This window comes from Sapajus apella, unplaced genomic scaffold, assembly GCF_009761245.1.
Source record: "Sapajus apella isolate SASKATOON/1434 unplaced genomic scaffold, GSC_monkey_1.0 scaffold4, whole genome shotgun sequence".
NCBI lineage: Eukaryota > Metazoa > Chordata > Mammalia > Primates > Cebidae > Sapajus > Sapajus apella.
This window is the reverse complement of record NW_022436944.1, coordinates 48,647,471-48,672,657: the sequence shown is the minus strand read 5'-3', so window position 1 is coordinate 48,672,657 and position 25,187 is coordinate 48,647,471. Positions and strand designations below refer to the sequence as shown.

At 37.1% G+C, this 25,187-nt stretch overlaps 1 protein-coding gene across 2 annotated transcripts in view; it reads right to left on the bottom strand.

Annotated features, from left to right (window-relative positions):
- Nucleotides 1-25,187, bottom strand: part of LOC116537523 — a 618,525-nt gene that overhangs the window by 314,078 nt on the left and 279,260 nt on the right. For both annotated transcript variants that reach the window (XM_032259719.1, XM_032259708.1), the window contains exon 3: nucleotides 7,444-7,509. In XM_032259719.1, the coding sequence (XP_032115610.1) occupies nucleotides 7,444-7,509 (66 nt within the window). The remainder of the gene's footprint in view (nucleotides 1-7,443; nucleotides 7,510-25,187) is intronic.

Sequence of the window (25,187 nt, the reverse complement as noted above, 5' to 3'; positions counted from 1 at the left end):
ATCCTCAAGGATAGAACATGTTAGGCCACAAACAAGTCTTAAAACATTCCAAAAGATTGAAAGTATGTCAAGTATCTTTGACCACAATGGAATAAAATGAGTAATCAATAACAAGAGGAATTTTGAAAATTATACAAACACATGGAAAGTAAACAATACTTCCTGAATGACCAGTGGATAAATGAAGAAATTAAGGAAATTGAAACAAAAAAGTCTGAAAACAAATGATAATGAAAAGATTACATGCCAAAACCTATAAAATACATCAAAGTAGTAGTAAGAGGAAAGCTTATTGCAGTAAGTGCTGACATCAAAAAGCAGAAAAAATTCAAATAACCTAATGATACATCTTAAAGAATTAAAAAAACAAGAGCAATCCAAACCCCAGTTTAGTAGAAGAAAAGAAATAATAAAGACCAGAGTAGAAACAAATGAAGTTGAAATGAAAAGAAAAATACAAAATATCAACAAAATGAAAGTTGGTTTTTTTTGAAAGGATAAACAAAAGCAACAAACCTTTAGCCAGACTAAGAAACAAAGAAAGAAGACCCAAATAAATAAAATCAGAGATTTAAAAGAGACATCATGGCCAGACACAGTGGCTCACTTCTGTAATCCCAGCACTTTGGGAGACCGAGGCAGACGAATCCCTTGAGGTCAGGTGTTCAAGACCAGCCTGACCAACAGGTCCCAAGGGCTTCACTGCTGAATTTTATGAAACATTTAAAGAAAAGCTGATATCAATCCTATTCAAACTCTTTCTAAGAGTAGAGATGGATGTAATACTTTCAAACTCATTCTGCAAGGCTAGAATTACCATGACACCAAAACCAGACAAAGACATATCAAAAAGAGAGAACTACAAAGCAATATTTCTGATGAATATTGATGCAAAATCCTAGACAAAACACTAGCAAACCGAATTCAACAACACATTAAAAATATCATTCATCCTGACCAAGTGGGATTTATACCTGGGATGCAGGGATGATTGAACATACACAAATCAATCAATGTGATACATCATATCAACAGAATAAAGGATGAAAATTATATGATCATTTCAACTGATGTTCAAAAACATTTGATAAAATTCAACAACGCTTCATGATTAAAAAAAAAAAAATGAAAATAACTGGCTGTGGAAGGACCATACCTCAATGCAATGAAAGCCCCGCAAATCTAGTATCATATGGAATGGGGAAAAACTGAAAGCCTTTCCTCTAGGACAAAAAAAAAAAAAAAAATTAAAAAAAAGCCTTTCCAGAAAAAGACAAGGATGCCCACTTTCATGACTGTTATTCAACATAGTACTGGAAGTCCTAGCTAAAGCAAACAGACAAAAGAGAGAAATAAAGACCATCCCAATTAAAAGAGACAAAGTCCTATTAACCTTGTTTGCAGGTGATTGTATCTTGTACGTGGAAAAACCTAGAAATTCCACCAAAAAAACCAATTAGAACTAATAAGTAAATGCAGTAAACAAATTTACTTATTTTCAGGATATAAAATCAACACACACAAGTCAGTAGCACATTTATATGCTAACAGTGAACAATATGAAAGAGAAACCAAGAAAATAATCTCGTTTATAATGCCTAAAAACAAAATATATAAGAATTAACCAAAAGAGCAAAAGGTCTATACTATGAAAACTATAAAATATTGATGTAAGAAATTGAAGAGGACAGCAAAAAATGAAAGATATTCCATGTTTATGGATTGGAAGAATATAGTTAAAATGTGCATACTACCCAAAGCAATCTACAGATTCAATCTGTATCAAAATGCCAATGGCATTCTTCACAGAAATAGAAAACCAATCCTAAAGGTTATATGAAACAACAAAAGACCCAGAATAGCCAAAGCCATTCTGAGCAAAAATAATGAAACTGGAGGAATCACATTATCTGACTTCAAATTATACTACAGAGCTTTAGTAACCAAAACAGCATGGTACTGGCATAAAAACAGAAATATAGAACAGTGGAACAGAATAGAGAACCCAGATATAAATTCAAACATCTACAGTGAACTTTGACAAAGCTGCCAAGTACATACATTGGGAAAAGTACAGTTTCTTCAAAAAATTGTACTGGAAAAACTGAATATCAATATGCAGAAAAGTGAAATTAGATCTCTGTATCTAATCATATATGAAAATCAAATCAAAATGGATTAGAGATTTAAATTTAAAATCTCAACTATGACACTACTAAAAGAAAACATTGGAGAAACTCTCCAGGACATTGGACTATGCAAAAGTCTCTTGAGTGATATAAGTGTAGACAATCAAAAAAATGGACAAATGGGACCACATCAAGTTAAAAAAGCTTTTGCACAGCAAAGGCAACAATGAAGTAAAGCAACAACCCATAGAATAGGGAAAAATATGTCCAAACTGCCCATCTGACAAATTATTAATAACCGGAATATATACGTAGCTCAAACATCTCTATAGGAACATCTCTACAAGTAGCTCAAACATCTCTACAGGAAAAAAATAATAATCCAAGTAAAAATTGCCAAAATATCTGAATAGACATTAATTAAAAGAAGACATACAAATGGCAAACAGGCATATGAAAGGTGCTTGGTGTCACTGATCATCAGAGACATGCAAATCAAAAAGACAGTAAGATTAGTCTTACTCTAGTTAAAAAGGCTTTTATCCAAAAACAGACAATAAAACATGCTGGTGAGGATGTGGAAAAAAGGAAACCTCATATACTGTTGGTGGAAATGTAAATTAGTACAACTACTATGGAGAACAGTTTGGAGGCTCCTCAAAAAACTAAAAACAGAACTACCACATGATCCAGGAATTTCACTGCTACGTATATACCCAAAGGAAAGAAAATAGTATACTGAAGAGGTATTTGCATTCCCATATTTATTGCAGCACTATATATAATAGCCAAAAACTGGAAGCATCCTAAGTGTCCATCAACAGATGAATGGATAAAGAAAGTGTGGCATATCACACAATGGAGGTCTATTCAGCCATAAATAGGAACGAGATCGAGGCACTTGCAACAACATGGATGCAACTGGAGGTCATTGTGTTAAGTGAAACAAGCCAGGCATGGAAAGAAAAACTTTGTATATTGCCAGTTATTTGTGGGAGCTACAAAAAATGAAAACAACTGAACTCATGGATATAGAGAATGATGATTATCTGAAGCTGGGAAGGCTAGTGTGGGTGAGGGGAATTGGGGGTGGTTAATGGATACAAAAATGTAGTTAGAAAAAATAAGATTTAGTATTTGAGAGCACAGCAGTGTGGCCACAGTTAAAAATAATTTATTATACATTTAAAAATACTGAAAAGATGATGACTGGATTGTTTATAACACAAAGAAAGGATAAATGCTGAACGTAATGGACACGTCATTTACCCCTATGTGATTATTAGGTCTTGTACACCTGTATCAAAATATCTCATGTACCCCATAACTATAGGAACCTACTAGGTAGCCACAAAAATTAAAATTTAAAAAAATTGTTATTTTTATTATTCTGCTCAGGTTCTCAAATACATGAATGCAAGTATCAGGTAGGACAGTGTGGGCCTTCCCTTTTTATATACAATTATATAAATCATGTGTATGTGCATAAAATAGCTGTCTAAACTAGGGGGGTTGGAGCCAGCTCCTTAACAAAAATAGTTCACAGAACATCAACATCAGATTTGATGAGGTGAGTTCATACTTGTAACTAAACAAAATGAAAACGAGACTACTTTCTCATTATGTTTAAGCAGATAGAAAAAAAGATCACTGTACAAATCACAAAAGCGATCAAACATTATCCTCACCCAGGTAACACTAGTGACTGGTGCTTCTTTACCACTCACATCTTTAGCCTTCCTCCATTGCTCTTTCTTTCTGGATAAAATTAGGAAGATAATCATATAAGTTTGAGATAAGGTATGGGTACGCAAAGGCATATAGAGTTGTATAAAGGACAATTGGAGACTCAGAGAGAGGACGGGAGTGTATGAGGGACTGAAAACTATCTATTGGGTACGAGGTACACTAATCACGTGATGAGTGTGCAAAATTATCAGACTTCACCCCTCTTTCAAGTCATCCACATTACCAACAACCACATACACCCCAGAAGCAATTGAAATTTATCGGGTATCTCAAAATAGCTAGAAGAGAGAATTGTAATGCTCCTAACACAAAGAAAAAATAAATATTTGAGGTGATGGATATCTTAATTACCCTTATTTTGTTATTATACGTTGTATACATGTATCAGAATATCACATGTACCCCCAATGTATGTACCACTATGATATATTAATAAAAGAAAAAAAAAGAACAGATATATATTAATGTTTGCTCAAGATGGATGGTGGATACACAAGAGCTCATTACCCAATTTTACTTTACTTACTTTATTGTACACCTAAAAAATTCTGTAATAAATATTGTAAATTTTTTTTAAAATCCATGACTCAATTAAAAAAAAATGTTCTGCAGGTGCCAAAAGTCAAAGGAGGACATAGGAGCTGGAATCTGGGATTGAGTTGGCAGTCACGCTTTCCACCTTAGGCTGAGAATTTGTGTAGGTAATTTTCAAAGACTGAAGCCGATACGCTTATTTATTGCAAACACAAAAGACAAAGTTTCTTCTAATAAACACAAATTTAAAAGGGGCGGATTAGAATATGAGTAACAAAGAAGAATAATTATTCTGCGTGGAATAGGGGTGTAAATGGATTACTAACCCACCAGGCCAGCTCAGAAGAATAAATCTCAGAGTTTTTGGCAGCTGCAAGGCTGTGATCCTGTAAATATTCACACATTTTTAAAACAAACGCCATTGTTACAAGAGCAAAAGAATGAAGTGCATATGCCACGTAGGTGTATCAGTCAGTAAACAGCCGAAAAGCTGTCAGAGAAACAGAGACCATACAAGCAGTCCAAGAGAAGGAATTTAATACAGGGAACCACTTACAAGTGTATTGTAAGTGCTCAAAAGTCAACAGGTGAAGGAAGCTGCTACCTTCCTTAGGACCGAGAGGACAAAGGGTATTGCCTCTAGAGGCTAGAAAACAGGGATGTCTTACAAGAGCTAGTCTACACAGACCCCAGACAGATATTACTCAAAAGCAGACAGAGAGGGAAATAAATACCCTGTGTTTTTCCTTCCTATCTCTTTCCTAACTCCCAGTAAGGTCTCCTATTAGGAGTACCTATTCGGCAGTCAGTTAGCAGGGGAGCCTGGAGAGGTAGATGTCAAGGATTGGCCACTGAATGCATCTGCGAGTAAAGGAGCCAAAGTCCAGCAGAACAGGCAGTTGCCAAAGAAACTTAAGGAATATAAAGAACTGTACCGCTCATTTCATTCAGCATAAAAGGGAACCCCCAATACCAAAGAGATGACACCAATATTAGTTTTAGACAGAGTACCATTTGGAAACGCCACCCAGTTATGTCCCACAATGAAAAAGGCACAACTAAGGTTGAAAATCCCCCAACATAACCACAGTTCTTCCAATATGTGAGAAGGCATAAAGGAAACCCACTTTTAGTGCCTATTCCACTCCTGAATTTGACACACCTGTAAGTATTCAAAGAGAAAACATTGAGAAATGTATATGAAATAGTCAACACTTTAATTTGGCTAGCGTATTTAAAATGACACAGATACCATCCAATATGTTAATACTTTTATAAAAATAAAGGTAATTTTATTAAGGACCACCGTGTTTTCACTTTTCTCATTTATTGCATCATGTGAAGACTTTTCCAAGACCAGCACAGATTCACAAAATAATAACATGAGATTATCTCACTGGGAAGTTCCCCAAACAATATTATTGACTTGTAAAATTAAGTAAGTTCTGGGAAAAGAACATAGAATTCTAGAAACAACAAATTCATATATTCTTGCACAGTATAATCTCTGGGTTTTGCTTTTCTTAGATCATAAAGATTAAATTAAAACGTCTCCTAGGACTTTTTCAAAGTAGGTGCAGAGATATGAGTAGTGACTTGCTCAATTCAATCCCTAGAAAGTCTGACAATAGAAATCAGAAATTCCACCAATTCATACCTAACTGTACATTTTCAGGTTCTGTTCAATCTGTAGGAAGTACATGAAACATGGATATTTAAAGCAATTTCTGTTTACGGGGGCCACTGCCCCTCTTTTGCGCCACCTGCTTTCTTGGTTCACAGTCATCAAGCAATACATCCTTTTAAGTTACCAGAACCTATAGCATCCACACAAAGCTGAAGCCAATAGAAGCAAAGCCATCACGTCAACGTCTTCTTTTTACTGACATCAATTTAATGTCAAAATAGGTACTAGGATAAAATATTGCATAGTGGTAGAATTTATATTTCTTATTAATTTTCTTTACTGCTGTTTATTGACAAATGTCAATTTGCAATTGCAAAAAGAAAAATGATTAAAAAGAACATACAAAAAGAGTTCTCACATCACGCTGCTATTGGAGTAAGTTAGCACCATGCTAAATTTCAACAAACAGTTAATCAAGTAAGAGGAGTGAGGAGTGAATATAAACCATTTATAAAGTGCCTTCCTACAATTACTGCAAAAGCTGAAGTGACCTGAAAAGTCACTTGGTTAGAGGTAATTCTAAACAAAGGAAAATGAGTTTTTAAATTCTTGGTCTCATGACTAGTAGGTGATTCGAATTCACACTGGACTCAGCTTTTAGAGTCCCAAGTTAGTGTTCTCTGACCATGTGGCTTCAAAAAGCAGAAGACTTGACCACACAGAAGCCCATGTGGTCACAGTGTGTCTCCTGTAAAAATGCTCACTAACAGAAAAGATCTGGTTTTCTTTACACAGAGATAGAACATCACTCTGCTGGCTTAACTTACCCTTTAGGCAAATAACATTCAGTATTAATTGACCTGTGTAGAGGTTGTTAATCAGCCTGAATAATTAGGCAAAAAAGTGATTCTTTGTAAAATTAGTACCTTTCCTAAATATATTGGTGCATAAACTCATAGAGAGAGATACCATGTACCACAGATTCATGCAAATACACATGGGTGCCTATACAATTTTCTAGAATAAAAAGAACAGAAGAGAATATTTTGTTAAATAAAAACAAGGCAAAATTAACTTCCAGTAGTTGCTGGATTAATTTTATCTATGCTATTCACCGTGGAGGGCTTTGAACACGGAACCTCAGCATCTTTCAAGCTCCTACCTTCCTGTCACCATCACCTTCACACAGCCCTGACCTCAAACTTGATGGAGATAAAAGTAGCCAGTGATGAACGAACTGTACAGCCCTTTGTCAAGAGAGGACACATTTGAGGTGAGGACAGACAAGAGCCCAAACACTTCCGTACTTGCCCAGCAAAAGAAAACAGAAAAAGAAAAAAAAATAAGCTCAAGCGCACTTCAAGGAAAACAAGCATGTTAAGTTTCTTAAAACGAGCCTATTACCTGATGTGGCTGTGAACTGGACCATCTGCTATAGGAAGGAGCACCTGAAGACTTGGCTGAAGTTCTCTGAGGGGGGAAAAAAAAATTCCTGCTGTCATACAAGCGGAATACACTTTATGTTTCTCTAAACAAATTATTTACTCAGTGTCTACAGCTTCAAGAAAGAACACATCTTAAATTCTGTCTGAACTTAATCTTTCTCTTTTATTTCTTTTAAAACATATTCTCCTCAGCAAGTATGGTAACATGGATATTAGCGTCAAAATACAGGCAGCCAAGTCTCAGTTTGTATAAGCTATTTGATGTGGTGCAAGTCACCGAAGCTCTGTCTCAGTTTTTCTTGTATGACACTGGAATAATAATTTTTTGAGATGGAGTCTCACTTTGTCACCAGGCTGGAGTGCAGTGGCACGATCTCGGCTCACTGCAACCCCTGTCTCCTGGGTTCAAGTTGATTCTCCTGCCCCAGCCTCCCAAGTAGCTGGGACTACAGGTGCACACCACCACATCTGGCTAATTATTTTATTTTATTTTATTTTAGTGGAGACGAGGTTTCATCATGTTGTTCAGGATGGTCACTATGTCCTGAACTTATGATCCACCCACCTCAGCCTCCTCTCAAAGTGCTGGGATTACAGTGTCTGGCCAGAATAATAACTTTTATATCACAGGATTCTTGTGAGGCTCAAATATAATAGATATGAAGCACTTGGTAAAGAGCTATGCACTTATAAAGTATTAATTCAACAAGCAGGAAGCAAGCCACATAAGTTCCCACTTGAAACAAAACTGGTATTCAAATGTGCAAGTTAATAAACGAGGTTATTTGAGAGTCAGTTATTTTTGTCATAAAGAGATCCTTCATCTCAGGAAAGACCTGACTACATCATGGCTACCACATTTGTGGGCTTCTAAAACGCCACAAGCTCATGTAGACAAGCTCACCTAAAACCATTCTTGACACCATTTTTCTGTGTCTGCTTCCATCACAGAAACTAGAAAGCTGACTTTCTCAGCGTTTCATCTCTCTAGGAATGGTAACATGGCACAGCTCTGGTCAATGAGACATGAATATAATTCTTCTGGGGGGAATTCTAGAAAACTCTCTTTTCCTGGTGAAAGGGAAAGGAGAAGGCATGTACCATCCCATCACTCTTCTGCCTCTATAAATGCTGATATGCTCCATGGAGCTAGAGCAATCATTCTGTAACCACGAGGAAAAAGCCAAGAGCAGAGCAGACAGGCTGCCCCTAATCTTGTTGAGCAGCTGAAGCAAAGCTTCAGGCTGGTACTTTTGCCTAAATCCTCCCTGGATAAATGACCATAATCACATCTTCTGTTACTTGCAGAGTTTAATGATATACTCTCCTCTCTCATTCAAATTAACAGTCAAATTATAGGAATTTGATTCGTCAGAAACTTGTGAGTGCTTTAGGCAGAAAAGAACAGAATGAAAGAGGCATGAAGATGTGAAAGCGATTGGTGTGCTTGGAAAATGATCAGTAGAGCAATACCAACTGCCAATTCTTGTATTCACCATCACTGTGTTCCATCTGCCTTTCAGGATTCCTATGCGATTCTGTGCTGGCCTTTGCTGATTCTGACAGCTTTCCTGAAACTCTGCCACAGAGAGGTTGGCATGGTGGATTAATGCCGTGTTCCGCCAGCTCAGTTCGACTTTCCTCTAGCATCTGCCCATCTGAGAAGGCAGGGCTGGGTTTAACACTCAGGCCTTCCCAATCCCTCCTACTCCACTGAGGTTAATGAGATTGGACCCTAGAACTAAGTGTGAGAAAGCATTTTGGTTTTTAACGTAGATAAAGGAAGAACTAACAAGGTAGTAGCTAGAAGTTAAACCAAAAGATTAACCATATTTCATTAGTGAGATACAACATGAATGAACTTCAAATTTATCAGACTCTACCGCTAAATGATCATGTACCTTCTTGGATATTCATTTACCTAATTGTGAAATAAGGTTAAATTAAATGGTCTTCATGCCCAGCACCAAATCTGTACAATTTAATTATTTTTCACTTTTAGAGTGATTAAATGATTACTAATACAGTGACAATAGTGAATTTCCATGGAAATAGTAGATTCCTTTCAATTTTTTTTTTATTATTATACTACAGGTTCTTAGATACATGTGCAGGATGTGCAGGCTTGTTACATAGTTATACACGTGCCATGGCGGTTTGCTGCACCCATCAACCCATCATCTACATTAGGCATTTCTCCTAATGCTATTTCTCCCCTAGCTCCCCAACCCCAAAATTCCCCAGTGTGTGATATTCCCCTCCCTGTGCCTATGTGTTCGCATTGTTCAACTCCCACTTACGAGGGAGAACATGCGGTATTTGGTTTTCTGTTCCTGAGTGAGTTTGCTGAGAATGATGGTTTCCAGCTTCATCCATGTCCCTGCAAAGGACACGAACTCATCATTTTTTATGGCTGCATAGTACTCCATGGAGTATATGTGCCACATTTTCTTTAACCAGTCTATTAGTGATGGGCATTTGGGTTGGTTCCAAGTCTTCCATGTTGTGTATAGTGCTTCAATAAATATGCTTGTGCATGTGTCTTTATACTAAAATGATTTATAATCCTGAGTATATACCCAGGAATGGGATTGCTGGGTCAAATAATATTTCTGTTTCTTGATCCTTGGGGAATTGCCACACTATCTTCCCCAATGGTTTAACTAATTTACACTTCCACCAACAGTGTAACAGTGTTCGTATTTCTCCACATCCTCTCCAGATTCTGTTGTTTCCTGACTTTTAACAATCGCCATTCTAAATGGCATGTGGTTTTGATTTGCATTTCTCTAATGACCAGTGATGATGAGCTTCTTTTCACATTTCCTGGCCACATAAATGTCTTTGAGAAGTGTCTGCTTATATCCTTTGCCAACTTTTTGATGGGGTTGTTTCTTGTAAATTTGTTTAAGTTCCCTATAGATTCTAGATATTAGCCCTTTGTCAGATGGATAGATTGCAAAAATTTTCTTTCACTCTGTAGGTTGCCTATTCACTCTAATGATAGTTTCTTTTGCTGTGCAGAAGCTCTTTAATAGATCTCATTTGTCAATTTTGGCTTGTGTTGTCATTGCTTTTGGTATTTTAGTCATGAAGTCTTTGCCCATGTCTATATCCTGAATGATATTGCCTGGGTTTTCTTCGAGTGTTTATGATTTTACGTCTTATGTTTAAATCTTTAATCCATCTTGAGTTAATTTTTGCATAAAGTGTAAGGAAAGGGTCCAGTTTCAGTTTTCTGCATATGGCTAGCCAGTTTGCCCAACACCATTTATTAAATAGGGAATTCTTTCCCCATTGGTTTTGTCAGGTTTCTCAAAGATCACATGGGTGTAGATATGTGGCATTATTTTTGAGGCTCTATTCTGTTCCATTGATCTATATATCTGTTATGGTACCAGTATCATGCTGTTTTGGTTATCATGGCCTTGTAGTGTAGTTTGAAGTCAGGAAGTGTGATCATTCCAGTTTTGTTCCTTTTGCTTAGGATTGTCTTGGCTGTACAGGCTCTTTTTTGGTCCCATATGAAGTTTAAAGTGGTTTTGTCTAATTCTGTTAAGAAAGTCAATGGTAGCTTGATGGGGACAGCACTGAATCTGTAAACTACTTTTGACAGTATGGTCATTTTCATGACATTGATTCTTCCTATCCACGAACATGGAATGTTTTTCCATTTGTGTCCTCTCTGATTTCCTTGAGCAGTGGTTTGTAGTTCTCCTTGAAGAGGTCCTTCACATGCCTTGTAAGTTGTATTCCTTGGTATTTTATTCTCTTTGTAGCAATTGAGAATGAGAGTTCACTCATGATTTGGCTTTCTATTATTGGTATATAGGAATTCTTGTGATTTTTGCACATTGATTTTATATCCTGAGATTTTGCTGAAGTGGCTTATTAGCTTAAGGAGATTTTGGGCTGAGACTATGGGGTTTTCTAAATATACAATCGTCATCTGAAAACAGAGACAACTTGACTTCCTCTCTTCCTATTTGAATATCCTTTATTTCTTTCTCTTGCTGGATTGCCCTGGCCAGAACTTCCAATACTATGTTGAATAGCAGTGGTGAGAGAGGGCATCCTTGTCCTATGTCGGATTTCAACGGGAATGTTCCAGCTTTTGACCATTCAGTATGATATTGGCTGTGGGTCTGTCATAAATAGCTATTAATATTTTGAGATACATTCCATCAATACCTAGTTTATTGAGAGTTTTTAGCATGAAGGGGTATTGAATTTTATCAAAGCCTTTCTGCATCCAGTGAGACAATCATGTGATTTTTGTCACTGGTTCTGTTTATGGGAGGGATTACGTTTATTGATTAGTGTATGTTGAACCAGCCTTCCATCCCAGGGATATTGTTTTTAAAAATACCAAAGAAATGTGTTCTTAAATCTCAGTTAACTACAGAACGTTAATAATTCAAAATAACCCCTTAATTGCCTATTTTATCGATTCCAGCTTCCCTGAACCCTTAGAAAGGGACTGTGAGCTGGTTTTCTAGCCTGATCATCTTGGCTTTAGCAAAGACTCTGTCTCTAAATCATAAGATTTTGGAATTCACTATCAGACTAATTTTTGAGGCATCAAGTTTTGAGAACATACCTCATTATTGTTTAAAGCCACACTATGAATTTCTGAAATTGTAACTATAAATTTTACCTGAACTATCAGGAAAAACAAAGTTTTGGTTTCTTTAAATCAAAATAAAATTATGGCAATCAAAGTCAAGATACAATCACTGACATTCAAAACATATTTTAAAGAAAAGTCAGATGTGTGGCCTGCAGTGTATGATCCAAGTTATCAAGTAATCTTGAAATGGGAAGTTCAAAAGATGGACACTTGTGGATTTGATTGCACTAATAGCTCAATATGAAATGCACACCTGTCTCTCCTAAGAAGGGTCACCATACTTCCATGCTCACACGCAACTTTTTTTTAAAGGTCACACTGCATTTCAGCATTGACTCAAGTATAATTAACTTTATAATGGCAATTGCATCTACTGTCATTCACACACTTCATGTCCTTTCTATAGCTAAGGATAAATGTAAAAGGCAGGAGTTAAACAACAAAATAACTGATCAACATTAATTACAAATTTAAGAACATGACAATGTTCAGAATTGTGTGGTGTCTGTCATGGATGTGACTATTAAAAAATCAATCTCATATCACAAATCATAACATCTGGTTGTGTTTCCTTGATGTGTTTTTGAAAACAAAAACAAGAAACAAAACTAGCCATAATACATGGTTTGGGTGTCAGCTTAGACAAAAATAAAATTACCTGCAAACTAGCTAAGAAATTGTTTATATCCTAATTTTACTCCTACTAGTGTTCTTAGCAACCAGTGGTTAATCAAAGAGCAGTACCCAGAATAATGAGGCATGCTGGTTGAAAATGCAAATTATCTGACCCTAGGAATTTACAAATCTCTGGGAGTAGGATCCAGCAATTTGCATTTTAAGAGGCTCTTCAATTGATTCACACTAAATTTTAGAAGCAAAGAAAAATTCCAGAATAATCCCAACACATCCTTCTACAGCCACATGCATTCATTGAAGGACAAGGTCCCAAGTATATTATTGATAACAATTTTCTCTAAGCAGATAAATTGAACACTCAAACTCCAGAGAAATAGTTAAGGAAATTGTGCGAAGTCACTCGGGGAAAAAAGAATCTGATTTTTAATCTACTGATATAGATTGAGCCTTGAACTACAATCCAATTAAATGGTTGAGTAAGGGCTTTAGTTTTGATACCTCAGCCCACTCCACCTCCCTGGGAAAACCCCCAAATCAAGAATGGCTGCTGCCTTTCTGATTTGTTTTCAACACATCAGTTCTTACCCCTTATCAAAACTCTTATCACACTGTCCTATAATTGCCTTCTAAATGCAGCTCCCTCTTTAGAGTATACATTCACAAAGCCATGGTAAGGGGTGGGGTGGGAGTGCCAGCTGGGGCTGGGTCTTATTTACATTCTGTGCCTGGAATTTAGTAAGTTCCCAGTGAACATCAAGCTAATTAATTAACAGCTTCAGTAAACAACCCTGTTTACCTTTGGCACATATCAACAGGAGACAGCTTCAACAGGGAGAGTGGTGATGGAAGTGGCATTCTTGAGGGCAAGTATGCACTACAAATGGTGAAATTAGAGACTCCCCATAGCTTCTGTAATTTCTTAGCAAGTGTAGCACCATTGGCCTAGACTTCAAAATATTAGCATGGGGAGCTCTGTAATATGGCTTATTAGAAAACACTATTTGCTAAAGCTGCTACGGTAAGACATAAGGAAAATGACAGTCACCACTTTAAAGTCGACAGTGTTGGTTAATGGACACGTGTCTCAGGAACACTGTGGAATAACTTTGAACGAACTAAATGATCTACAGAAGCTAGCAGGAGCTAGAAATCAAAGAAATATTGAGACTAAAATGTTTACCCTACTTTGAATCTTCTCTTTCCCTTCCTCAGGCTGGTAAAGCTTGTGGAAATCCAGGTACTTTATGTCAAAAAGGAGGGAGTACAGGAGTAAGAGAGTACAGAACATTTTGGTGACAAAGCATGCAGAGGGTGCTATTAGGAAGATCCTTTTTAACAGGGTGTTCTGTTAAACAAAGGAAGAAGAGGAAGTGTTGTGCAGAAGCCTGGAACACAGACCAAATTCAATGGCAATTTAGAGTTGAGAAGCAATGCCAGCTGCTTCAGGGAGACTGCCAGCCAACCAGGCAGCCGCCGTCCTCCACCCCGCAACTGTCCTTTGCTTGGCCAGCTTCTCCCAAATCTGGTTGCCAGTCACCATAAGATAAGGAACTTTGGGAACTTGAACATTTTTCAGTAACTGGAGTTTTTCCTGGTATGACTGCATGAAGCCTTGAGCATATTTGAAGAAAGAAAAATGAAAAACCAATAAATAGTGTTGAAAGGTGCCAATTGCACATCTGCATTTAATACCTTAGCATAAAAAGTCATTGACAAATATGATCCAGGATCCAACATGGTGTGCTCAAACTGGACTCTGGATGGCAGACCTAAGTTTTGGGATATTAACTTCGGCTGGAAAAACATACTTCCAACTCCAATGAAGTGAATCATGCAAGAAACAAGACCAAAAAAGCAAATGACCTAGACAGCAGTGAGATATTTAATAAGCAAGATATGGAGAGCTGACTAAAAAATTATTCTTCCAAGGTAAGAAAGTTTGTAAACTGTTAAGTAGTAAGACTCTACCCATGTTGACCTAAATAATAAGTAGTTACACAAACCACAAGTACTCATAGTAGGCAAACTAAGTAAAGGAAACTGATAAAGAAAAAGATAGAGTGAAGTTCTGGACTTTATCAATTTTGCTATTAAAAGAACGGCATGAGGCTGGCCGTGGTGGTTCACGCCTGTAATCCCACCACTTTGGGAGGACGAAGCAGACGGATCACGAGGTCAGGAGATCAAGACTATCCCGTCTAACATGGTAAAACCCTGTCTCTACTAAAAATACAAAAAATTAGCTGGGCATGTTGGCATGTGCCTGTAGTCCCAGCTACTCAAGAAGCTGAGGCAGGAGAACCACTTGAACCCGGGAGGCAGAGGTTGCAGTGGGCGGAGATCATACCACTGCATTCCAGCCTGGCCACAGAGCGAGATTCTATCTCAAGAAAAAAAAAAAAAAAAGAACAGCATGATTTCCTCATTATAGCTGTGATATTCTGGAACAAATATTCCAATATGTGCTGCTATAACAATAAATCTTCAGCATTTATTGAGAGCCTATGTACTTAGTGTCCAGGAAATATACAAGAAACAGTCTCTACCCTCCCCATCCTTTATAAACACAATCATGAACTAATTTCCCTCATTTTAATAAGAAATTATTGAGCTCAGTTATGAAACTTAAGAACTCTAGATTCATTTCACTCAGCCAAGGAGTTCCATCACATTCTTAACACTATGGAGAGTCTTCCAACAATTGGGAAAGAAATGCTGTATAAAAACTGACCTAAATCTTTCCAGTTTTAATAAAGCCCCAGATCATTAAAGCTATGACAAGCAGCTCACATATTCTTTATCTCTTTTTAATGCCAAGCAACCTTTGGTAATTTTTTCATGATTAAATCAATCCGTTTTATTTAACCTTTCTCAGTGAGCCCTAGTTTCCAGTCTTTCAACCATTTCACTGCCCTCCACTGGACCGCCTCCCAAATCTCCATGTTCCTCCTTTTGAAATCTGCAGTTGGACGAGTTACTCATTGTGCCTCATTCCAATACAAAATGCAAAACAAAATAAATCTAAGCTAGCCTCAGCACAAATATAAAAGGGAGAAAATCTCAATATAATTAAGCAGTAAAGATTGATTTAGTAACTATATTCAGTAGGCTTTGCTCCTTTATTTTCCAGCGAGAGAGGAGAAATAAATGAGTCTTGTTTAAGGAGACCTAACCAAGCCTTTGTGCTTTGCTTATAAAAAACAGATGTGGAATAATAGGGACTCCATCTTCCTCTAAGAGTTAAAATACAGCACATATTTACAGAAATCCAAATGGTCCTCCCAGAGTTTTCATTTGTTTGTTCTTTGAACCCCACTCCAGTTTAACTTTACAAGCATTTTGTTGCATATTTAGTGTCTGCAAGGTACTCTGTTAGCAACAGGGGTTACAAAGATGCTGGGGTTCTCCTCTGAGAGGTTTCCTCCTGCTTCTTCTACTCTGCACCAAAGAACTACAAATAAGCCTAATATCATCAGTCTTTATTCCATTACCCTGTTATAATTTTTTCGTAGAACCTCTCACTATTAGAAATTACCTTGTTCATATATTTGCTTTGTTTGACATTGTTCATGTCCCACATGAGAATCTAAGTACCAGGATACCAGTACTTTTTAAACATCACTTTTACCAGTTACAATGTTTCAGTATATATGAGATAAACAAAATAATGAATGAAGAGACTCAGTTCTGATCCTCAAAGAGGTTACAGCCCAGTGAGGGAGGTTAACACATATATAACTCTACCATAGGGAAGAATATATAATTGCCAAGAGCATATAATTACTCTAATTTTTCTTAAGTGTTATGGGTGCACTGTGAGAGATTAAGCCCATTTAAGAGATTGTAGAAAGACTATGGTCAAGATATGGCAATCATTGTACTTAGCTATTTTAAATGTGCAGTTAGCTAGAATCCACATGCCAAGAGCATAGGATATGTAGGCTGTGCACATTGCATACTGCATGAGGGAGCCATTCACAAACTAAAAAATACCATACACTGGTATATTACAACACTCTTCCAGCAGATGTAAAGTGCCTTGCTGTAATAAAATTGGCGTATTAGGGCAATTTTCCAACCAGTGGAAGTAAAATATCTTGGGAAGGGCACCTTTTTCTCATTTCTAAAAAGGTGCCCTGTGGGCTATCAATGGTCTTACATGTGGAAGCTTGACTTTGGTTTCATGTAAGACATTAGACTTGCTAACCTTGGGCTTTGAGTGTCCTAGGTCAGAGGGAGGAAGGAAACGCACAAGAGGTTTCATCACAGACACTGATTTAAACAACCAGAATGTGGTAGCCGGGTTCTAAGGTGGCCTCCCATGACCCCTGCTTTCTGGCATTCACTCTTCTCTGTAGTCCCCTCCCATATTATTTGACCAATAAAATACAGTAAAAATGATGGTATGTCATTTCCTAAACTAAGATAGAAGAGACTAACGTTTCCACCTTGGGTATGCTCTCTCTTAAATCATTTACTCTGGGAGAAGCTACATCATGCGTCACCCTATGAGGAGTCCCATATGTTGAGGAATTGAAGCCTTTTATAAACAGCTGCATGAGTGAGCTTGAAAGCTGATACTTTAGCCCGTCAAGTCTTCTGAGACTGTAGCACTAGCTAATGGCTTGACTGTAGCTGTAAGACACACACTGGGCCGGAACCACCTCCCCAATCTACACTCAGAAACTATGTAAGATAATGTTGCTTCAGGCTGCTAATTCTTGGGGTAATTTGCTATCTACAGCAATAGATAAGTAATTCACCTTATTAGCAGAAACACTATTCACCTTAACTATGATACAAGTAAATGTCTGTAGAAAGCATATGGCATCCTGTGAACCATTCCTAGGGGAGAAGAAGACATTCTTCTTTTGAAACACAGAAAACACGAGTTTGAGGATTTTTCCCCCTTTAGGTCTTTTGAGAAAAATTAATTCCCTGAATTTTCACATTGTTATTTAACATGTCTTGTAGTCACTTCCTTCAAGGAGGCAGAACCAGCCATAAGTCCCCGAAGACATGAACACAAGGTAACCTCTAGCTCCCTTTCTGCACAAAACTAAAAAGAGTGAGCAGGATGCTCAATAAATAAATGATAAGCTTCCTGTTATTAACTCAACTTGATCTTGCTGCATCTTACAAAAATGAACTGACTCACTTTAGCTACAGGGCTTGATCTGCCAGGCCACATCTCAGGGAAACAGAAATCCTCTACCAGCTCCACTGCAGGGCAGTGTAAGGAGTCCTGCTTTCCAGCTAACGAGAGAAGAAGGTGAGGCATACACAACACCCATAAGGAAAGCTTGAGCTGACTCACTGTTTCCCAAACTGTGTTATACAGTCCCAAAGAAGGGACTACTGAAAAATGGTTCTTTTGTCCATTTCAGGCACCACTATACTTTCTAGATGCCCCAACTCAGGGCTCAGCAAATTTTTTCTTAAGGGGGTCCTGTAATACATATTTTAGGCTTTATGAGCCGTATGGTCTTTTTTGCAATTACTCATTTTTGCCATAGACAATATATGAACAAATAAGTGTGGCTGTATTCCAATAAAACTTTATTTGCAAAATCATTCTTGGGTCAGATTTGGCCCACAGGTTGTTTGTATAGTGTTCTTCTCTCTCTCTGGTATGTTGGGGTATGAGGAAAGCAGGAAAGCTAACACAGAGGACACTGCTCTCTTGAGGAATTTCTAGACATTTTAGCATATAAAAGACACTGAGAATTTCTGATTCAAAGATCTATTCATGGATCAATCTGTTAAACCCAGTTTCCCAATGTTACTTGTCCAGTGAACCTATTTACTTACTTATCTTCTTCCCTCTTTATCTCAACTTTCTCACTTATTGAATACCTACTAAACATCTCAGGGATCTGGTCTTCCTTAGAACATACCTGAGTAAGTGAGTTATCTGATGTGGCGTGCATCTCTGCCTGTCTGAACAACATGACCCTAACTCTTCAGAGAACTGCTTTGGAACCTGGGATGTCAATGAACACTTTAAGCAATACCTGAACTTTCATACAGAGGATAGCTCCAATGGTAGAAAACTTAAAAATTAATTTGCGACTTGTTTATGGGAGACTGATTGAATGACTGCTTATCACATTTCCCTAGGTCTACTCCCATTTGAGAATTGGTCACTACTTTTGGAAACTGTGATGTAAAAATTATCATAATAGGAAGTTATGGATTGGATCACTATCTCCAGAAAATGTCAAGACACCAGCATATCTAGAATTGAAAACTTAAAGTTGGATGGGCACAGTGGTTTATGCATATAATCCCAGCACTTTGGGAGGACAAGATGAGAGGATTACTTGAGGCCAGGAGTTTGAAACCACCCTGGGCAACATAGCAAGACCCTGACTCTACAAAATAATAATAAATAGCTGAGCAAAGTGGTGCACACCTTTAGTTCCAGCTACTCAGGAGGCTGAGCAGACAGGACTGCTTGAGCCCAGGAATCCAAAGCTGCCATAAGCCATGATGGTACCACTGCCCTCCAGCCTGGGCAACAGAGTGAGGCCCTGTCTCCAAAAAAATATAAATGATCAAACAAAAAACTCAAAGTTGATTCCACTGGCTGAATTTGTGGATTGAAGATTTCCTAGCAAGTGTTTTGGAAACTTATAAAACACACATAGTGGTGTCGGGCATATTATTTCAAACAAAATAAATCTTGAATTTCCTCATTAGTCACCCATGATTACAGGCAATTGTTGCCAAGCAAACCAGTCCTGGTACAATGTGGGAGTTGACTCCATTAGGGTACTAATACCAGGAGGCAGGTACTGGAGGCAATCTCGGAGAACATTTTGTTTCTCCTAGATATGAGACTAATTATGTGGCATTAATCAAGTCGTTTCTGCTCATCTATAAATTGAGAAGATTCAGCTGAAGTCAAACTTTCCATGAATACATAAGTCTTTCAATATTCATAGATCACATACTATATTTTCAAGGTGTTTTCATAGTATTACTGTCATACAGAGGACAGTGTAAGTGGGAAGGATCTGGCCAGAACCTAGCTAGAACACAGTTTCTGGGAATGGAACTACCCCTAACCTAGGATTCCAATCCAAGCACTTTTTCCTCAAAGCTATATGAATTCTAAGGAAAGTCAGACCTCCCTGGACTTAAATGCTACCAATGCACCATAATCCACAAAGCTTTTCAAAGATTGAAAGGGGTAGAGGTATTTGCTGAATTTTAAGTGTGGTTTAATAAACCTTTCATGAAATTAGAGATCCTTCTTTCTATCCCTTATCACAAAGAGACATGAAACTCTCAGGAAGTTTTCCCCTAAAGAGCACGTCCATAGATGCTGCGCAGCCTCCACCATCATGCTGGGATTTCCTCTGCCTCTTTACCTTTAGCGTAAAATGAAGTGTGAGGACCAACTTCTCCTCTGCAAAAGTAGCAAGTAATTCCCCTTCAGTTGCAATGAGCTCCCCAACCACTGGCAGTTGTAATGAGGCTCCAACTTGCCCATTGGCTGTAGGTACCCAGGAAAGCATAGCCACAGCTCCTGCAATGTATCATCCTCCCTGCTGTCAGGTACAACTGCCCTCGGCATAAGTGCTCCTCAAGATGGATGTGCTTACAGGTAGAAAACATTTAAAGTCTTGCTCTATAACTGAATGGACTATGCCAGAGAGAATGCTTATATGACTTTACCTCAAAATAATCATATAGCTAATCCTTGTGGGCATAAAATGTGTAGAAAAGTTTGAAAAGTACATCAATTGTTCCCCCTAAAGAAACTAAAGATTTTATAATTATTAAAGAAACAACTTACTTCTAAAAACTTTATCTAAAAAAGCAACTGCATACCCTTAAAATACTCATGAGTAAATTGGGGGAAAGTTAATTATTTCAAATATAGACTTCTGTTTGGAAGAATTTTGTTGCCACCTACATAATTTGAAACCAAAAGAAAGAAATAAAGAAAACATGGAGGAGAAACATGAAATGGAGAATTGAGCCTAATTTTTGGAGAATAAGATTTAGGACCAGCACATGTAAAAGCATTCACAAGCATTAAATGACAAAAAAAAAAAAAAAAAAAAAAAAAATTAGCTGCTCAATGCAATGTGTATTTAAGCTGAGTGAATTCCAAGAAATTGTGGAAAGGCTGCCCTCTTCAGACACACTATTTTTTTCATTTTAAGTTGCTATATTTTTTATATACATTTCTCTATAGAGAAAAATGAAAGATGGCGTAAAATATTTTTAATATTTTATACAGTTTGACTTTTACATATAAAAGTCAAACAAGTATGTAGAAAAATGTTTCTTAAGTATATGGCTTGCTTGTCTGGACTTAACTTGAGTAGGTATCTTATAAGTATTCTACACAGCCCTTGAAGCATCTAAGCAAGCTTTAGAATCCTGAGTAGTAATTAATTAATGGAGCTGTCTGGGGCCAAAATGTGTACCTCAACTGTCACGTACCTAAGTACATTCAGAATAACCACCTGAATTCACAATAATTGGCTTTCATGTCATTAGAATTTTTAATAGCTAATAGCTACGATGAACTCTATATTTATTCCACACAAAACTTGTTTTTTGCTTTATTACTGTCATTTTGAACAACCTAAACTGACAATTAAGAGAGTTCTGTCATAAAGGAAGACATTGTGCATATTTGGGACCTTTGGGAGGCACTAATTCTGCTGTCAGCCGAGTTTCCTTAAAATACTCTATGGCAGGCGGTAGAGAGAAGTGAGTGGAAAACTTGATTTGAAACACAGTTTGTTTCTCTATATTTCCTGTTCTGAGCTTTCTTTATTCTTTCAAATGGTTACTTTTTCAATGACCAAATGCAAGGTATTAGTCTAAAAAAAGATAGATTCCAAAAAAATACCCAAAAACTAATTTTAATTCTTTGTAGTCTACCCAGAACAAATCTGAGTCCCTCCTCTCCCCCAAAATAAACATTCCAACAAATTAGAAAATGCCACCACTGTATTATCTTCTGCAAAAAAGGCTAGGAAGAGACTTACTTTGCAAGGTAGCCTCTTTTGCTTTATAACTACAATGGGAAGAAAAGGTATATGATATGCTCATAAACAGAGGTCATTGGGGAGGGAAATTCTAAACATCATGTTTGAGAAACAGTTGTTTATGAAAATCAAATTGGAGTTTGTAGGAAAATAGTGTATGCAGCAATGATAACTGTTGATTTATGTAATACTTGGCTATGTAATATACATGTGCATTTCTGCACACAGACGTAAGCCTAGGACTTGTTTATAATTTGAGGTGACTGGGCTCAAAGGAAATACATGCCACCATGTTTCTTCTCCGGCTTTTAATATTCAGTTTCATGTATAATTGATAGACTACAATTTTTATGATGGTTAAAATAAGAGTAAATAAATTATGAGGATTTAAAATATCATCCATCTGCCAGAAACACTCAGTTTTTCTTTGAATGGATACTTAACAATTGTCATTCTTGAAGGCATTTCTAGCACACTAGCAATTTCTTTGGCTTCTTGTGCTCCCAAATTACTCAAGTCTAAAACTAAGATTGGTAAAGAACCAGACTTCAAACATGACCTCATGTTTTATATTTATGCATAGCTTAAATTCATAGCATTTGGGCAGAAAAGGCAGCATAGCACCAAATGTTGAGTCTGGATAATACCTATATACAGGGGTAAAATGAGGGAACTCCAAATGAAGCCAAGAGAAGGCGCTTTGTACTCTATAAGTAAGGCTTTGAGGTAAAAAGAAGTTAATTACACGTGTCAAAACTTCTGGGATTTCAAATGTAAGCACGTTTGTTTACATAATTAAAATTCTGTGAAATTATATTTTGAACATGTATTCAAATACAAATGCTACATATGTATGTTTACAACATTATAAACTTGCAGTTCACATCTAATATAAACTTATGTAATATCAATTGTTTATTATTTAGGCAATATATTATATAGTATATCTTTATGTACAATATACAATGTTTTAAATATAAGTATGTATATGTGTATTACTTAGATTTATACATTATAAACACGGGAATATATTTACTTGTGTGTATAAGACATAAATATGGCAGTTTCCCTGTATTTGTGTCCTCAGTCCCATCCCCATCCACTGTTGTCCACAATCTGGAAATATTATATACAATAAGACATTTTGAGAGAGAGAGGGACCACATTCACATAATGTTTATTACAGTATATTAATTGTTCTATTTTATTACTAGTTGTTAATCTCTTACTGTGCTTAATTTTCAAATTAAACTTCATCCTATATGTATGTATAGAAGAAAACCACATATATATATATACATATATATGGTTTGATATTATTTATGGTTTCAGGTATCCACTGGGGGTTTTGCAATGTATCCCTGTGGATAAGGGGAACTACTATATTTATAATATACCACATTTGGTATATATTATATATAAATGTAATATATAGTATACATCATATATGCATATTACATAATAATGTAAAATATACCATATAATATTACATATTATTTATACTATATATTGCTGCATATGTGTACATACAAAACTCCCTGTGATATTTAAGAGAGTTCTAAAGGTTATCTTAATTGTATGCAATTTCTACCTCCCATTAGGGCACCAGAATATAATCCCTTTTATAAAAGATGATTCCATTGTTATCTGTTCTTCTCACCAGAGCAGTTCACAAGCCCTTCTCCTCCAGACATGAACTTATCTCTAATATTGTACTCAGGAACTTGATACTCTTTCAGATCTAAAACCAATTAATTTTTTTATTGATATTGACTATTTTGGTCTTGTTCTACTGGCTACTTTAGTTCCAACTTTGTGGGACAATTATTGATGTCTCTGTCGTAAGTTGAAAGAAAGAGCAAGTCACCCAAGATGTGTGAAACTGAGAGTTAGTGGTTAATTCTGGGACGAGCCTGCTTGATGGGCAGGTGGATACTGTAACCATTGAACCTCACAGCCTCTGCAGGTTTTCTGTGCTTTCCTTAGCAAATATTATGAGGCACCAGATGATTCTTAAGATGCCAGCACAATCCTTTTAAAAGGCCCTTGAAATCTCTTCTTCCCTCATATGCACATTAAATAAGCCAGCATTCACACCAACGTCCCCTCACAGATCGGCCATTATGAGCTACTGTTTCCATAGCACAGATGTATGCCAGGGGAAAATCCACATACAGAAGGATTGTTTCTTGTGATTAACTGGTAGAATAAAAAGGATAAAAACAAAAAAACAGGGCCAGAGTTCAAGCAATGCATAGCCATTTTTCCCACATGAGCAAAATGTTCATAAAAACAAACAGTTCATAGAGCCAATATGGCAAAATTCAGGCATGGGCTTGGTTGTATAATCACTTACAAAACTGTGGGAGAAAAGGAAGATGTCCAATGTGACATCCTAACATATTTTGCTGTATACTTTTGAATTTGTTAGTGAGGAGGCAGGAGTGGCCCCTTCTCAAGGAAAACTTCAGGCTTCACAGTGTGAGCAGGGACACGTGAGCCACGGTTGTGTTTGCGAAAGCACACACAGTTCCTTTCATCACACATACAATTCCTTTCATCATCCAAGGGAAACCTATTCCAGTCTGGATACACAGAAAAGTACCGCAGCTGTGCATGGAAGGGGGCAGCCAGGAAGTTTCCTGGAAGCACCAGTCCTATCTTTCAGCTTGCTCTTCCAGGATTTCCCATGGGTCTGCCAGGCCCGAGGTCCATGCAGAATGTTCGACTCAGAATACTGGAGCTAGAAATATCTGTAACGAGCATCTGTGGAGTAGCTTGCCTAGTTCCCATTCTCACTTTTCGTTTTTTATATAACAACAGCAGATTCCTTTGAGAAGCTCCTCCACCCTCACTCCCTGGCAATTCAGGGGCCTTGTCCTCCAGTTGACCCAAGGCTGCCAGGCAGTTTCCTTACCAAAAATTTGGATCTTGAATAGAATGGCCCCAAAGGCAACTAGAGATGATTCATCCTGACAGAAATGCCCTGGAAAGACCATTTATCTACTGCTGTAACTGTCCTAGATCCCTGGAGCTTCCCTGGTTGCTGCCTTTGCCAAGCACCAGAGGCTCATTTTTTAAAATTTAATTATATAATCTACAACATATCCTTCCATAAATTTCATTTTCTTTGAGTTAGCCGGGGTTTGCTTCTGTTGGCTTCAAACCATGACTGGTATAGACCACCACCAATTACCTTGTATCCATTTTATTTGCCAATCTATACTGCACACCAAGTTCTGCTCGTCATATACATGATTTTCTCTTTATATATATATATATTATAATAGATATTATAGTACATTTCATTCTACTATAATATACTCTGCCATATTTTTCTTTCATCCTGAAAATGCCCCAATGGTAGATTTATGCATGCAATTAGATTAGAGATGAGGAGGTAACGGAAACGCAAATAGGCTT